This window comes from Tinamus guttatus, unplaced genomic scaffold (genome assembly GCF_059628265.1).
Source record: "Tinamus guttatus ecotype Peru unplaced genomic scaffold, ASM5962826v1 Tinamus_guttatus_pri_ptg000004l, whole genome shotgun sequence".
Taxonomy (NCBI): domain Eukaryota; kingdom Metazoa; phylum Chordata; class Aves; order Tinamiformes; family Tinamidae; genus Tinamus; species Tinamus guttatus.
Window position 1 is genome coordinate 9,819,504 of NW_028288538.1, and position 12,652 is coordinate 9,832,155.

Sequence of the window (12,652 nt, forward strand, 5' to 3'; positions counted from 1 at the left end):
TCGTACTATGGAAAGACTAGAAGCAGACTTCTAGTTTCCCCTTCCTGAATTAGGTGCTCAAGTAGGTTGTACTAGGATAATTCAAGATTAGTCAGATGGATGCACATAGACACACAATTTTAGGCCCATCTCCCCCTTTTTAAACACATTAATGTGTTAAATTTATAGGAAGTTTTATAGCTGGAACTTGCCTTACCCTCCATAATCGTAAGTCCCAAGTAATTAATGTTCAAGCCTTAGGCAGAGCTGACAAAAGCCACAGGTGCTCAGCAATGGCCAATCTTCCTGGTACAGTGTTACACAGAGACTCCCGTGTGCTGTTACTGATTAACACAGACAGGAGGGCAGGGCTGCTGTGGTTTTAAATTCACAGAGAATTTAACACTCCCCTTGCATGGCAAAGCCTCTTAGAAAGGTTACATCTTCCCTTTGCACAGTTTACAAATGATGTTGGCACTGAACATACCCACAGGTCCCTATCGCAGTCTTTAGAAAGCCTAGGTCAAGGTATCAAAACAAAAATCAGTGGTGCAAATAGTGAGCTAGATTGTTTACACCCTATTAAGACCAGCATATTTTATTAAAATCATTCCAGCCTACCAGTTGTGAATGTTCCCTTAGTGTATTGCAAGGATGATAAGGCAAGATTTTGCATTTTCTGTTCTTCAATCTACAAACCAGTTTCATATTACATGCTTACAAGATTTATTTGATATTTTAATCTATAAATACACAAGGTTTTGCATCAGTAGAAGCACAGGAATTTTCTCAGTGGTCGCTGCCACTGTTTACACATTGCACATGAATAAGCAAACTTTGGTTCTTTTCTACCTGGGGAGGACCTAAGGACCAAACTCTTTCACTTGTTAAACAATGGCTTGCAGAGGACAGCAAGGCAGATGAAGGCCACACTGAACGCTACACTCTGGGAAGCTTGGAACACTGTAAAACTTGATCAGCTTTTTAAAGGCACTTTTTTTGAGCATCATCACCTCTTCAGGCAGCCTAGAAAGGATTTTGGCATTTGTATGAGACTCTTTCTTGTCAGTGGCTCCTGCCTGGGGGTTGCATTGCTCAGGAGCACCAGTCATTGGCACACTGTTGCAGCTAAGGGAGCGTGCTGTCTTTTTCCTGCCTTGAACAGATAAATAGCTGAATAAGAAGGAGCTTAACTTATGCTTGGTAACCTCTTGGGCATCTTCTGAAAAACAGTCATCTAAAGGATCCCCTTGATCCTCCACTTGTTGGTTAATCACACATGAACTGGGACTCACTGCTAACTTTTTAGGCTGAACTACTATTTTTCTGGAAGGTGTTTTGTGTTCCCCTACACCTGGATAACACTGGGGAGCACTAGCAGTGGCATCAGAACTAGGCTTAACTATCATACCGGGGGCTCTCGCCCCGTCGCAGGAACGGACGCGGTGCAATGCGTAACGGCAGCTAACGATGCGCGCTGCAGTTTGCTGAATGATGTTCCAGTCCCGCAGAATATCTTCCCTGGTTGTGAACTGAGATGTTACCGTAAAACGAATGATGAACTTGTCATGAATGGTTGCTGGAATAAGGAAAAGCCTCCCAGAACTGCTCAGATCTTTTAGGAGCTCTTCTGTCAGCCAGTTGGGACCCTGTTTTATGTATATATAAGAAGAAATAATATAGTTAACAATTGCTATGATATCCAAACATTTTTATAAGAATTCCAGCATTACAAATTCATACATGAAGAATCTATTCCCAGTTAGTGTCTGTGGAGAGATCAGCTGCAGTCAATTCATTCTGAAAGAAGATGGGAATAGCCTGATCTTTACCTTTAAACGAAACACAACCAGTCCAAGATGTCTCTTGGCAGGAATTTCAAAGAGCGGATCACTTTTAACCAAAGATTCAAAGAATTTGGCTGTTTCAGTACCCTTATAATTTAAAAGAAAAAAAAAAGTAATTATGAATCAGTTGGTCATAGACCCAATATAAAATGCTAAGTTAACTAGTTAAAATGCATCATTCCAACATAAATGATAGCAAAACTATGAATAATAACAACTAAAATTTTAAAAACTTTTTTTTAAATAAAATTTTTAAAAATTTTGTCTATTTGCCAAAGCCTATGGCAGGATTTGTTAAGAGCCCAACCTCTTTCCAGTGGGTTTTGCAGATCCTTACAGACAAACCCTTGACAGCAAACAAGAGCAACTACACTGGTACATGGGAGTTTTCTAGAGAAAGGACTGACACTCCAAGTTGGAATCATCTTACAATAGCTATTGATCCACAATATGATCCCTTGTATTTATATTCCACCAAGGATTGAAGCCTGTAGATTCTCACAGCTATGGGTTCATCCAGGAGCCACCTATCACAGCCAGCCTCTCAAACAGCTGTCACTTTGCCTCAAAGAAAAGCTCAGCAGATAGCCGAGGCAGAAGGCACTGATTTATCAAGGTGCTTTCCCTTGCTTTCTGCTTCCCAGAAGTGTACAGGAAAAGCTCCATTTACGTTGTAAAACTTTTCGGATTACTTAAGATTAAAATCAGCATGCATTTAGTGTTTATATGCAAGGTTTGTATGACAGAGGATTTCTATTATTCATCATTTTTTCATTGAGTTTAAATAAACTCAACTGCCAATAAATGCACAATGTTTATGCTTATATTGTTAATGCACACACATGCCGGACATGATCCTGAAGCTTTTTCACTCCAAAGGAACGAATCACAAACCACAACTTCAAAGAACGAAATCGACGACTTAAGGGGATTTGCCAGTGCTGGGAAAAAAAAAAAAAAAAAAAAAAGCGTGTATCAATAAGTGCAAAAACAACAGCAAGGAGTGTCCTCTTACACTACCGCAGTCTGATGCTTCATCTGCACTCATGTCAGAAAGCTTGATCAACCCAAAGAACTTCACATTAGGGGAAACTAACTGAGCCCAGGAAATAGCCAGGAATTGGGCCTGGGCTTAGTCCATAGTTCCTCCAAAGAACTATGTCTGCATACATTCCAAGCATTTGGAAAAATAGAATTTTGGCTCTTCCCCTTAATCTACAGCATAGTTATATTTAGAATTTTTAGTTAATTGCCTATTTATAAATAACAACTCTTGCTCACTTCCAGTCCTGTAATATGCATATTTAAGTGCTGTGCTCAATGGCTTCCCAAATCAACTATAAACAGTTGGAGCAGATTTAGAATTAGACCTTTCCAGAGAAAATAACATTTGCTGCATATAAAAGAGCAACATAATATGTAAAAGTACCTTAATTATCTACAAAATGTTTTGCAGGGTCCTATTTAACTGCAAGAGAGACTCTTTTTTTTTTCCCTCCACAGAAACACACACACACTCTGACACTCTAATGAAAGGCGTTATTGATTTACAAAAATAAAACAATTAGAGTTTCAGGATTTGAGATCACAGCTGAAACAACTAGTAATTGAATATTATCTTGTTTTACTGTACTGAAAACTTCTGCAAGATGGATCTAAACTGAAATGTGTCACATCTAAACTAAAATGTGTCTCCTAATAACTTCATGGGAAAGAAATTCATTCATTCTACTGAAAGCATCTCTATGCAGTTTTATAATCAGCTCTCCTAACTACAGATCACTTCAAAGTTCTATTATTTAATCTCCATTAGGATCTCATTATGATTGCTTTTATAATTTTATGTAGTAAGACCAGCTACACGGCAAGCACACTCCAGGTAATCTGTGTTTGAATATTTCATAGGCAATTTAGAATATCAGCTCAAATGATGACTTACCATGAAATCGACAGCAGCTCCTGAATTGGGATGCCTGAGGTAGACGGGGCTCACATTGAAGGTTTGATGTAACTTGTATTTATCTTTAACCCTATAAATTGTAGAATGAACTATTAGCGGAAAAAAAAAAAAAAGGCAGAAAAAAACCTTTGCAGTTTGCATTTTGTATTTTGTCTTTACTCACCAAAATCCAGTGCAGTCAAAATGAACCATCATCCATTTAGAAGGATTAAAAGTAAAGGAATCTGCATACTCAATTCCATCCAAGAACAACCGAAATTCAGGACATACAAATGCTGTTCCCGCATATGCAGCATCAATATGAAGCCAGAGTCCCTCAGCATCACCTGTTGGAATTGAAACTGTTGTATGTAGTGGACATAATGTATAAAATTACAGATTTAATTTCTTACTCTCTGAACACTAGGTGTATGGGCAGGAAGCAGAGACAGAGCTGCTAGTCGTCAGCAGCTGCTTGACAGAATTTATGTTGAAGTAGAACTTCGAAGAATCTAAAATCTGAATTTGAATCTGAAATCTAAATTTGAAGTAATTGCTTGAGAAATTTGAAGTAATTACTTCAAATTTATCTACTGAACTGGTGGCTACCAAGGATGTCCTACTAACAAAAATTCCTTTGGTAAGTTAAATATTTATTCATCATTATACAACAGTACTGCAGTCGGTACTGCACACCATGTGTATTCCCTGGGAAATCACATTACTAAAGATTATTCATTGGCAAATTTTATTCATTTAGTAGAACATATTTTAGCATCCTAATATAAAACTTACAGAAATCAGTGGAAGGACTTTCACTGTCTCCTCTATAGATTGTCAAAACATATTTGAAAAACTTAGCTGAGTAGTGTGTCTATTCTCCTTGGTTTGGGCATGAAAAATCCCCACATGGTTTTGTCTGTGCTATCATAGTTTAAAAACAGCAAAACAAAAAACAGGCTTACAAATTGGACCCAGTTCTGAGAGATTGTCAAAAGCGCAGACACCAGTTGTGCCCAAAGTTGCACAAACCTAGAAGAAAACAAACTTGTTGAGATGACATTTTTAAATAAAATTATGCATTTTTAAACCAGCCAGGCTATCGGTTCCATCAAAAATGAAATGTTACTAAAATATTTGAATTCTATAAATCAGGAATTGTCATATTTATTTCATGAAATTTTAACTTTCAACTAATTATTTTAGCAAATTAAGAAATGTTTTCAGATGTTTTCATGTTAACCTTTAGAATACATTACTATGTCAATAAGGAAGTAGAACATACAAAAACAGGTACTAGGCCTCTGTTTCTGTCTTCTTCAATGGCTTTCATCAAAGTTTCACCTCTGAGGGAAAAGTTCTCATCTACAGGCAGAAATTTCATCTTCACAAGAGAAATCAAGCCAGCCTTTTCTACAGAAGAATGTGCCTAAAAAAAAAAAAAAAGAAAGAGTAAGCAAGAAAGCTCTGAGGCTGAACAACTGTGATAAATTACGACATTATGAAAGTGATCACAAGAAAAGTAGACATAAGGTCCCAATTATAATTTGGATTAGTATAATGGTCTGGAGGAGACAGAAGAAGCAGAAGTGTTTCTTCGTAAGCATAAGAACCTACCTGATCAGATGCATAAGCAATGAGACGAGAATTGAGTGAGGACTCGTCAGTGTCTGGCTCAGAAACTTTCATTTCCAAGATTTTGTTTTTCCTTGCTGCCAGCAGTGCAATCAAAGTTGATTCACTCACAGTACTCTGCAAAGACATCGTACTTTTACTGCAGCATATTTTCCACTGTATCACCACTTAAGTCAGGGTTTTAGCCAAAATCATTGAACCCACATCCTCTTTCATTTCAGTAACTGCTTTTCTCAGATGCAGTGTAAAGACTAATGAGCTCTCTAATTACATTAGAATAACTTTGGTGAATACTTCAGTGAGGTGAAATGGACTGAAAAGCACAAATCTGCCTACCTAATTTATCTTCAGTATGTGCACAAGAGTACTAGCTCCTGGTCTATAGTACATTAAGGATTAAAATAATAGTTACTCCTATTCTATAACCTTCCATGTTTAATTTAAAATTCAGTAAAGAAATGCCAAATTGAAACTTATCAGTACATCCCAACACACAGACTGAATCGTGTTGGTTTTTCTTCAAGGAAAGCTATAATTCCCCCTTTCAGAGGGAAATTCACTTGAGTGAAAAGAGAAACTTTGCTGAAGTCTGTCCTCTGTCCTACCTGTAATACTCCTCCTCCCACACTGTTGGGATGGTGGTGCAGGAATTTATCTGGAAGGCCCAGCATTTTAGCCAGCCAATCCATCACATTCATTTCCAGTTCTGTGCAGGCTGGACTGGAGGCCTAGCAATTCAAACAGAGAGAATCAGCTTACTGCCACATACCACATTTTAATTAATAGCTATTAATACATTTAATTGTCTTGACAGAAATCTCATCTAAATGTGACAAAAGTGCAGATTACAAACTTTGTAGTACTGGACATTTAGACAGCTAGCCCTGTAAGACTATGGCAGACACCTCACAGAGCATAATATCACAAGAATGAGAATGGTGGTGTCTGATGGCAGACGCCATGGTGGTTCTGGGACAGGCCAAACAGCTTAATTTACAAGGGGAAAAGTAGGAAACAGGAAACTCCTTATCCCAATGGAGCTGTCATAAGTGGTGGTTGTTTTGTTGCCTACTTGCTTGTGCAACAGTTTAGGGACCAGCAGTGGGAGTCCATGAGCAACACTCATGTCATTTCATCTCTTACTACTTGGTAACTTTTGCTCTTGCTAAAAAGAATTCAAAAAAGTGACCTGCTCCTGCACAGTACTCATTGAAGAAGAATATCCAAAGTACCAAAAAACAGAATAATTTACCCAAGTGAATCCCAAGCAGTTAATTGCATCAGCCAACATATCTCCCAGAAGTGAAGGCCAAGAAGTAAGAGCTGGAAAGTAGGCATGCATATGGGGGCTCTGCCAATGGACTACCTAGAGCAAAGTTAACAAGAAGTTAATTTTGAAAATATCTCAAAATTCTGCAGCAAAGGTAGTGATTAGCATCTGGTTAGTGATGGAAAAGTCTGCAGCAACATAATATGTGCAATTATAGATCAGCTAGCAGAAATCTACAGAGATTATATCAATGGGAAAAGAGCACTAGTAAATGATAACACTGTCGTTATTAGATAAATTCCAAATTGTAGCAAAAGCATTTATCTGAATTAAACATGCACACAAAGATCTTTCAACAGGAAAGAATGTTTCTTCCTGTTTCTCCCTAAACAAATAAAAAGTACTCTAAAGTCTGAAATACTTCAAAAGTATATTCATTCTCACTCTTAAAACTGTTGTCATCAGGAATACAACTGCAATCTCCAAGATCCTTCTCTGGACAGAATCTCTACATTAATTATTCTGTATTTCAGAGTGGTTTGTTTACTTAAATATTCTGCATAATCTAGGCATTCCCAGGATTTGGTGTTACCCCACCTAGTAGCAACTTTTCCCCAACATGACACTTTAATCCTTACCCCAGGCATAATAATCTTCTCTATGTCTCCAAAGATGTTGTCCCAGCTGTCTGGGTCCATTGGGGCAGAATCTGGCAACTGAGCCCTCATGTAGCCTGGCTGCACATCAGGAGTCACCCGTCTCTCTCTCACGCTGCTCAGGTACTGGCAGATGTAATCCACCATCTCTTTCCCTGGAAGAAGCAACTCAGGGTTTTGAGTTTAGTTCACAAGAAAAAAAAAAAAAAAACAGTTACTAGCACCTCATGCACCACAACTACTGCCATGCAATCTGTCGTTAGCAATGAACACTGGTAGCCTGGAGCTCCAGCGTGGACAAGTCCTGCTGTGCCCAACGGTTTCAGGGCACCCAGCAGCAGAGGATCCTGATCGTTCCTCAGATCCATCCCTCTGTCCTTTCATCACATTTTTACTTCAGAACAGACCATGGACATATTGGAAATCACTGAAACCAAATGTGGGAAGCTTCCAGCTGCAGGAAAGCCTACGTTAAGAATTCATCCTACCTCATCCAATAACAATTTTAAAATACATGCAAGGTAAATTAAACAAGAACTTCTGCTCAACAATTGATTCTGACTCATCTTCTTGGTTTAAGGCTATGAGATTCATCAGTGGAAAATGAATAGTATTTCCTGACAGTAAGTTTGTATTAAGAATATAATAAAAGTCTGTATTAAAGAAAAAAAATAAAAAAGAGCTTATTGCATAGCACTAGCCCCAGTTCACTGTATCATGAATCATCTCATGAATTGTTGCTAGTTAAACCTGCCTCTGGCTGGGTAATCTTGGGAAAGCCACTCCTCCCACACCTTATTGCTCCTTTCAATAACACTCTTAGGACAGGCTTTACAGGGACTGAAGGGATTGATAGGGTTATTCCAGTGTCTGACTACTAGCTAGATTTTCTTAAAATTATCAGAAACTTTACATTTAACGTAAATAAAGCCTCCTGTCAGTATGGTGCTATGCTTTTTGCATCCTCTTGAAACAGTTCTGCACCTTTTCTCCATTTGTTAGCTAACTTCTTTCAGCAGTGGGACCAAAATTTGCTCCCTATCTCTAGAACTGCACCAATATCAGTGAATTTTCATGGTCCCACCCAGGAAAAAAGCCACTATGCACAACACACCCCTAGCCCAAGTTCATTCAGAATCACAGAGTTTCCAATTTTTCCCGTAGCATTTTACAGGTAAAACCAAAAAACTGAAGTCATCTCCTCACTTTAAAGCCATTAGTTTAAACCTACCCTGGGACACGCTCCTATCCTCTCGGTCCAGCAGACCCGCCTCAGCGCAGCATGGGAGCAGTTTGAGCGTGCCCAGCTCGCCCTCGTTCCTGGGTACCATTCCCAGCCCCGCAATAGCGCTTCCCCGGAGCAGATGCCCCCTGTTCCGAGGGCAGAGGAGGGGAACTCGCACTCACCTCTCCGCCTGTACTCCTCCGGCTCCATGCTGCTTGCTCTCGGAGCACCTCTCGGAGCCTGGGCCAGGACCGTGCCGCGAGCGGTGGGCAGCACCGTCTGGCGCCCTGCTGGATGCTCACCCTTTATAGCGCTCTTTATCTGCCAGGCTCACGCATTTGGAGAAGGTTTAACGTAGGCAGGTTATTGGTGAGCGTTTCTCTAACTCCTCCCAACCGAGAGCTTTTATAGTCTCTTGTATGTTCTCATCTGTGCTCTTTTGATGTGCGAGACAGCATCTGTGAGAGGAGCCGCCTCTGCATGAGCCTTTTCCTACTTTGGATCAACCTTTCAGAAGGCTCATGGTAACCAATGTTTCATTGAATATCAGAAACAACATCGGACTTCTGCGAGAGAGAAAAACTCAGTTTCCAAAGCTAAACAAGAGCAGCCATCTTCCAGTCCACTGAAAAAAGCCTAAGCAGTAGTTAATGCAGTACAGGCATCAACAAGTAACAAATTCGATGCTGTATTTCTAAGATGATGATGACTTCATATACTTTTTAAAACAAAAAGGGTTTTAGGACTGATTTTTTCTTGCTCGAAGAGAGCTTCTGCTTCCTCACACGTATTCAATATTTAGGCACTCAGTCCCTCGCTGTCCAAGCAAAGGCACCACAACTACTGCCAATTCCAGAGCTGCAGTATAAAGTAACGATCCCCCTTGGGAAATCCTGCTCTTGCAGATCAGACCAATCTGTCCTGCAGGGTAACGTTCTCCGTTGATACCTCCCTAGACTGGCAAGCAGGGAAAATGCATCTTCCTCACACACCATGCTTGCTATTCTCACATGCGAGGGGCAAAAGCTCTCCAGACCGGCCTCGTATCTCCAGAGCTCCTCCACCTGGGCTGATCTCAGTTGAAGAACAGGCATGTAGAGCCCCTGCACCGGTTTCAGAAGCAGGAATCACATCCTGACCTGTTTCAGGCAGAGCGGCCTCTGACACTATTTCAAGGTCGAGAGCTAATCCTCTTCAGCAGGAGGAAGCTTCTCTACACTGACACTGGCCAGTCCTGGGAAAAGAGAGAATTAAGACTTACTTAAAAATCTTGTCTAAGTATCCTAAGTGCTGTGAAGAGAAATGATTACACAGCGTGCTTCACCTAACCTTACTTCTGTCTATGACCCCCTGTTGGAGACAGGGTTTGGGCCAAAGGGATCTTTACTCTGAACCACTGCAGCAGGTTCTATCCCTGTGACACAGAAGGGAACAGCTCCTCTTTCCCACCCGATGCACAACACAGCCTGAACTCTTTTGCTGTTCTGGAAAGTTGTTACTTCTTTCTCCACAGCCAACTTTACACAGAACAGTGTAAAAAAACCTCTTCTATTTCTGCTGTGATTAGATACTTGAGAAAGAACAACCGTTTCTGAGATACAACAACGATGCTCTGATACACGCACATCAGATTAATATACTGAAGTAGAAACGCTGATTAAAAAAAAAGGGCATTCAAAGCAGAAGTACAAAAAGGGCACAGAAAAAAAATACCATAAACTTATCCATTTATCTCATGTTTCTCAGGAAACATATTGAACAAATTAACAAAGTTGGCAGTGTATCAGCTTAAGGAACCTCTGTTGGCTTTGCCATTACCACAAAGCGGGGCAAGGGAGGTGAGAAAGGGCTGGCAACAAGCACAGGAGCAGCTCAGAAACACGGGCAAAACCTGAGATTCCTGCTTGTGACAAGTAAATGATATGACTTTAAATAAGGAAGCACGTTAAAAAAAAAAAAAAGTAGCTTATTACATCTATGATATCAATTTGGAACAGCAAATAAGCAGCAATACTTTGTTAGAATGTTTTCTGATCTAAACTACACATAGTAAATATTTCATGTGACATATATCCTACGTCTTTTGCTCAAAACTGATAGTTTGAGCAGTTTGGCTTTTCATTCTGTGTAGAAAAGAACAAACAGTAGGTCCTGTTCGAAACTAGGATAAGATAGGCGATAATGAATTACGGGTTCGGTAAATATTGCTGGAGATAGAGCAATTTTTGTTATAGCTACCTTGCACTTGGAAAGATTTTGTTACAGCCAATGAGGAACAGAATATTTGCTCACAGGAAGCAAAATAAATAGAAAAGGTTTTCTCATTGTTTCCTACAAAGGTCTGTGCTGTGAAAGCCGTGGGAAATTCTCCACTTGGACACGACCGTTATCACTATCACTTCTCAGGCCAACGTCAAAATTCTTATCAACAACAAGAGCTCACAGAGATTAAGGCATAGTTAATTTTATGAGATGTGATGACAGAAATATTATTTTGAAGACTAACTCATCTGGAGCAATGCCTAAATAGCACATTTCACTTGACTAATTCATTCCTAGTATCAAAATGACGACTTTATGAGAAAAAAAAAGGAAAATACAACTCCATTTCCATTTAGTCACTGCACAAGGTTACTTTAGTTCCTACTACCATTTGTGTATGACTATATCCTTGAAAATAATTCTTCTAAAACCAGCAAAGACTTCAACTTTTACCATGTCTTGATTTTTGGATCAGATCTACCAACTTTCAACTGATACTAGAATTCTTTTTTACCTCTAAGTTCCAATTCAACAAAATCAAAGTTTGAAGCATAAAGATTTTAATTTGTGTTAATGCAATTTCTTCCCCACTCTTCCCTCCTACCTTTGAAGGAAATTCTGAACCTAAACCAGATTTTTCATATTTTTCTTAACATTTATCATGACACTGTTTTAACCTTCTAGGACACAAATATAAAACACATACCAAAAAAAAAAAAAAAGAAAAAGAATTGATTCTACACTATATGTGGAAAAGATATTTAATTGTAAAATAGAAAAAGTAGGCCAGAGTACAGTTTTAAGGGTAATTCTTTTGTATACAGTATAGGTAAACTAGACTTTTTGCTTAAGTTTATATAAACAATTTCATAAAAGCAGTGAAACATGGAACAACAAAGCAATGCACAAAGTTTTACCTTACAAAAATGGAATCTGCACAGTAGTTCAAAATTCAATGTAACACAGCACTGAGCAATCTTAAGGCAGCTTAGTCTAAGCACAGGACTAGAAGCCAGAAACTCCTGAGATCCATTCCCAGGCCCACCACAGATCCACGTGGTCTTGGGTCAATCATTTAACTCACCCTGTGTTGCACTTACACCAGTTATCGAACTGAGACAACGCTCACTTACCTGCCTCAGGCAGCACAGTATGGTTTGTTCTTTAAAAGATTTATACAATGCTTTGAAGATGTAACGGGCTATATAAATCCTAAGCATAACAGATCACTGCACAGACGCACACAAACACAGTATCACAGTGAAGAACGATGATGCTAGGTCAGAAAAGCATCAACACAACATAAAAAATCACTTATTCAATTGCATAATTTCAATGCAAAAGTCTGTTTAGAAAAATGTATCACTGAAATAATTTCAAGACTATTGGGGAAAGCAAATCAATAGGAATATTCTAAAAGAACTGTTGTTTCTGTTCCAGTGGAGACATTCTTTTATATTCATTACTGAACTTCAAAATATTTATACATGAAAACTGTAGGACCCACAAAGTTTGTGAAGTTTCAATGCCTCCAATGCCAAATTTTCAACTGTCTATATTATGTAAATTAAGATTTTTTTAATATTTTATTACAAATTACATTCCTCCAAGAAATATGTCATTCACAATAAAACTGGCTGCTTGCTTACTTCAAATGACCTATGGGCTAAGCATTTTTCTCATAAATTTTTTTCATCTTTGCTGAAAAATACATATGCAAGATGTTGTGTAGAAATTATAAAAACATGCAGCATATGTACAAACTGAAAAGTTTAAAAAATATTAGCTTCATATACATGTAAATCTACTTGGATATATCTGAAATTAAATATAAAAATT

The 12,652-nt window shown here is 38.8% G+C and overlaps 1 protein-coding gene across 1 annotated transcript; it reads right to left on the bottom strand.

The window, feature by feature from the left end:
• Positions 1–688: 688 nt before the first annotated feature.
• HDC (histidine decarboxylase) lies at positions 689–8,761 on the bottom strand. Its single transcript, XM_010214233.2, has 12 exons — positions 8,734–8,761; positions 7,309–7,481; positions 6,653–6,766; positions 6,006–6,128; positions 5,383–5,517; positions 5,051–5,194; positions 4,731–4,797; positions 3,950–4,112; positions 3,766–3,856; positions 2,669–2,767; positions 1,812–1,913; positions 689–1,628 (listed from the first exon to the last, which is right to left on the bottom strand). Exons 1-12 carry the CDS (start codon positions 8,759–8,761, stop codon positions 867–869), a joined length of 2,001 nt encoding a protein of 666 aa, XP_010212535.2. The 3' UTR covers positions 689–866.
• Positions 8,762–12,652: the final 3,891 nt, after the last annotated feature.